Source organism: Panicum virgatum, chromosome 9N (assembly GCF_016808335.1).
Source record: "Panicum virgatum strain AP13 chromosome 9N, P.virgatum_v5, whole genome shotgun sequence".
Classification (NCBI taxonomy): domain Eukaryota; kingdom Viridiplantae; phylum Streptophyta; class Magnoliopsida; order Poales; family Poaceae; genus Panicum; species Panicum virgatum.
This window is the reverse complement of record NC_053153.1, coordinates 4,954,980-4,959,260: the sequence shown is the minus strand read 5'-3', so window position 1 is coordinate 4,959,260 and position 4,281 is coordinate 4,954,980. Positions and strand designations below refer to the sequence as shown.

The 4,281-nt window shown below is 48.5% G+C and overlaps 1 protein-coding gene across 1 annotated transcript; it reads left to right on the top strand.

The window, feature by feature from the left end:
- Positions 1 to 957: 957 nt before the first annotated feature.
- On the top strand, positions 958 to 3,916 carry LOC120689538 (dnaJ protein homolog). The gene is made up of 6 exons (XM_039971832.1): positions 958 to 1,222; positions 2,263 to 2,431; positions 2,524 to 2,665; positions 2,757 to 3,033; positions 3,128 to 3,326; positions 3,430 to 3,916. Exons 1-6 carry the CDS (start codon positions 1,073 to 1,075, stop codon positions 3,747 to 3,749), a joined length of 1,257 nt encoding a protein of 418 aa, XP_039827766.1. The 5' UTR covers positions 958 to 1,072; the 3' UTR covers positions 3,750 to 3,916.
- The last annotated feature ends 365 nt before the right edge of the window (positions 3,917 to 4,281 follow it).

Genomic DNA, 4,281 nt, shown 5'->3' with positions numbered 1-4,281 from the left:
ATGGTAACTTGTTATAATGAGGTTTTGTTTAGTTTGTGAAAAATTTTGGATTTTGTTACTGTTGCACTTTCGTTATTATTTAGTAATTAATGTCTAGTCACGAGTTAATTAGGTTTAAAAAATTAATCTCATCATTTACATTTAAACTGTATAATTAGTTATTTTTTAACTGTATTTAATGCTTCACGCATATTGCCGAAAATTCGATGGAATGGATACTGTAGCAAATTTTTTGGGAACTAAACATGCTTGATATGCAAAGCTGAAAACCTGATCATCCCAAATTTCTTCAGTGCCTATGCTATTTTCAGTACCTCGTGCGTGTACAAGTGGGACTGATCTATTGCAGGTTGGTTGACCACGATTCAGCGGCACAAAATATCATCCCTAAATTCCATCGATAACAGGAGGTTTATTTGATGGAAAGCTAACCTCTCCTCGCCATAAAAGAAGACGGAGAGCACAAGCATCTTCCCAAGCCAGGGGGATCTCCTTACCGGGCGCGGCGCGACTCGCTCTTCCCTCCGGCCCGGACGGACCCGCACCCGGCGACCCACCTCGCCGCGGTCGCGTCAACACGCGCTCCCCGTCAGGCTGATCACAGCGGAGGGAGCAACGCGCTCCCCGTCAGGCTGATCACAGCAGAGGGAGCAAGCGGAGGGAGCACGAGCAAATTTGCTCCCTCGTTTGCTTTTGCTCCCTCCTCGTTTCCCACGTCTTTTCTGTTTATAGTGCCAAACAGTATATCTACAGTGTCAAACAGTGTATTTGCTCCTTCATTTGCTCCTTCCACAGTGGACGGTTTTTCGCCGGAAGACCCCGGAAGCATCTCGAAGCTCCGCCCCGGGCCGCCCGATCCGCATCCGACGGCCCGCGCCCCACCCGCCCCCCGGCCTCCTGCAGCTTCCAGAGTATTCACTCCCCACCACCCGTTCCCCCGCTATAACTACACCCCGCCTCCGCCTCCGCCTCCCCCCTCTCCCTCCTCACAAACCGCTCCCGGCCCGCGAGCTCGCTCCCCGTCGGATCAAACAGCTAGGGTTTCGAAGGAAGAGACGTGTGCGGCGACGAGATGTTCGGGCGCGCGCCGAAGAAGAGCGACAACACGCGGTACTACGAGATCCTCGGCGTGCCCAAGGACGCGTCCCAGGATGACCTCAAGAAGGCCTACCGCAAGGCCGCCATCAAGAACCACCCCGACAAGGGCGGGGACCCTGAGAAGGTGAGCGCACGCGGTCCGGGTCTGGTCTCCTCGCTTGGCTCCGATCTATCTGCGGCGGGGGAGTAGGCGGCAGGTTGGTTTGATTTGGCGGGCTTGGGACGGTGTGGCTAGGTCGATTTGAGGCGGCGCGGTGGATCTGAGGCGGCCTGGGGTTCGATGGGTTTAAGGGTTGGGTTGGCCGATGCGTTTTCAGCGGTGGAGGGATTGGGATGGGGAAGCAGATACGGCTCTGAATTATTACTATTATTACCTGCTACCTATCTAAAGCTGTTCATGTGATCCTGAAATTAGTTACTCTATGTGATTTTGATTCATCATATGGTTGTTGATTATGCTGATTATGCCTCCCGCGTTGTTTGGTACTCTAGTCCCGTAGAGTGACACAGCTATAGCTTCATTTTATGATAGTGAGATGAACTGCTTATTAGTGTTTATAGACCTGATTGTGTGCTGTGATGTATAATTGATGGTTGATTTGTTAGTATCCTTGCCTGTACAACTGTAGCTTTTTATGGATAGTGAAATTGGTGCACCCTATCTGAGAAACAAAGGGTGCATGACTGATTGAATGCTCCTGGTCCTGAATGCTGTTGTGTGCTATGGTGATTTGAATCCTGAATTATTAGATGAATGCTCTAATTCTGAAATTATCAATAGGCGCCCATTCTGTTCACATAGTATGATTTATGTACTGCAGTACTGGCTGATATCTTCTGTTGATGTTTCATTTTCCATGCTATCAATAGGCCACATTCTGTTCATGTATGATGATTTATGTACTGCAATACTGGCTGATATCTTCTGTTGGTACTGCATTTTCCATGCTAGGTTATCATTTAGTCTTGAGCCACAAGGTAGTTCAAAGGGTTGCCATAATGGTGCTTTGCTTTTGTTTGATAAAATAATATGTTGATGTATTCGTCATTTTGCCTCACTATATAAAGGCTAGAATTTATTGTTCTTTTGTTGTAAGGCTGGTTGAACGGAGATGTTGATTTCTGATTGAGATGACAAACTAAGATTGCTTCTTTCGATTTCAGTTCAAGGAGCTAGCTCAGGCTTATGAGGTCCTCAGTGATCCTGAAAAACGAGAGATTTATGATCAGTATGGTGAGGATGCCCTCAAGGAGGGAATGGGAGGTGGAGGAGGGATGCATGACCCATTTGATATCTTCCAATCCTTCTTTGGTGGTGGAAGCCCCTTTGGAGGTACGTTATGTGGGAAGCAGTAAATACAATCTCTTTGCCATTGCTAATTTCCGTACCTAGGGACTCACGTTCTATGTTCATGTGTTGCGAAGGTGGTGGTAGCAGTAGGGGCAGGAGGCAGCGTAGGGGTGAAGATGTTGTTCACCCTCTGAAGGTTTCTTTAGAGGAATTGTATAATGGCACCTCAAAGAAGCTCTCACTGTCACGCAATGTACTTTGCTCCAAGTGCAATGGGTATGTCGTTTGGCTCATCTTTTCTGTCCAACCATATGCTTCTACTTCATGCTGTTCCAGATTCTCATGCTGTGGTGCATTCATTGTACAGCAAGGGCTCAAAGTCTGGAGCTTCATCGAGGTGTGCTGGTTGCCAAGGCTCTGGGTATAAGGTCCAAATCAGGCAGCTGGGACCAGGAATGATTCAGCAAATGCAGCATCCTTGCAATGAGTGCAAGGGTACTGGGGAGACCATCAGTGATAAGGATAGATGCCCACAATGCAAGGGTGAGAAGGTGGTTCAGGAGAAGAAGGTTCTTGAGGTGGTGGTCGAGAAGGGTATGCAGAATGGCCAGAAGGTTACATTCCCTGGTGAAGCTGATGAGGCGGTATGTCTCCACTTGTATTTTGGTCTTTGGTTTTGAAGTTGTGCGATCCCAAGATTAAGGTGGGTCTTAACTATTTTGTGTATCTTCTGTGCAGCCGGATACTGTCACGGGAGACATCATCTTTGTCCTCCAGCAGAAGGAGCATCCCAAGTTCAAAAGAAAGGGCGATGACCTCTTCTATGAGCACACTCTGACCCTGACTGAATCTCTCTGTGGCTTCCAGTTTGTTCTGACCCACTTGGATAACAGGCAGCTGCTAATCAAATCAAACCCCGGTGAAGTTGTCAAGCCTGGTAGGTGATCTGAACATTAAAGTATCAATTGTCGTTCATTGCTCATGCTCATGCTCGCAAATTTGTGAACCCCAATGCTCATTGCTTATGAATATCTGTGCAGATTCGTTCAAGGCGATCAACGATGAGGGCATGCCCATGTACCAGAGGCCCTTCATGAAGGGCAAGCTGTACATCCACTTCTCGGTGGAGTTCCCGGACTCTTTGAACCCGGAGCAGTGCAAGGCCCTGGAGGCTGCCCTCCCGCCCAAGCCGGCATCGCAGTACACGGACATGGAGCTAGATGAGTGCGAGGAGACGATGCCGTACGATGTGAACATCGAGGAGGAGCTGCGGAGGCGGCAGCAACAGCACCAGGAGGCATACGACGAGGACGATGAGATGCCTGGTGGTGCGCAGAGGGTGCAGTGCGCCCAGCAGTAGGCGCTGTAGGCAGATTTGTTTGACGGTGGCGGCAAATTTGTTGCTTTGCTATGTGCGAGTACTGTTGGGTCGCAAGTTTTCCCGCGTATTATGTGATGATACTTTCGGTTATGAAATACTACAATATCCCCTCCGTGGAGGGGGAAATTTTGCGTTGTTTTCCGGTACTGATCTGTTGCAAATAGTGTGACGTTTTCATGCTAACTTGTTCACGGTTTATGCCAAATTGGTCACACCAATCTGGACGAAACTGCGATAGGAGGTTGCAACGAGCTGGTTTGATTTAGCAGGTAAACCGGCAGTACCCATAAATAAGCAGCGCAGTGTCATGTCGGGAGCGGCTGCGAGCGAAGCCGCTGGTGACGCCTAGCTGAAGGCCTGAAGGGACAAGCATTTGGTCTGATCAAGTATTTCGATTCAGGTCTTTGATACAGCACATGTAAAGTTCGGTTCTTTGATTTCGAGCATCAGAAAATGAAAGTAAACTATAATGCTGCGGAAAAAGTTTGAAGCCCGGTTTTGACGAACTGAC

What these genes read in the sequence shown, in the direction of transcription:
- LOC120689538 (XM_039971832.1), top strand. Translation starts at nt 1,073, where the DNA reads ATGTTCGGGCGCGCGCCGAAGAAGAGCGACAACACGCGGTACTACGAG. An exon ending in AGGGCGGGGACCCTGAGAAG is followed by an intron (nt 1,223 to 2,262) that starts GTGAGCGCACGC and finishes TTTCGATTTCAG; the next exon opens with TTCAAGGAGCTAGCTCAGGC. An exon ending in TGGTGGAAGCCCCTTTGGAG is followed by an intron (nt 2,432 to 2,523) that starts GTACGTTATGTG and finishes TGTGTTGCGAAG; the next exon opens with GTGGTGGTAGCAGTAGGGGC.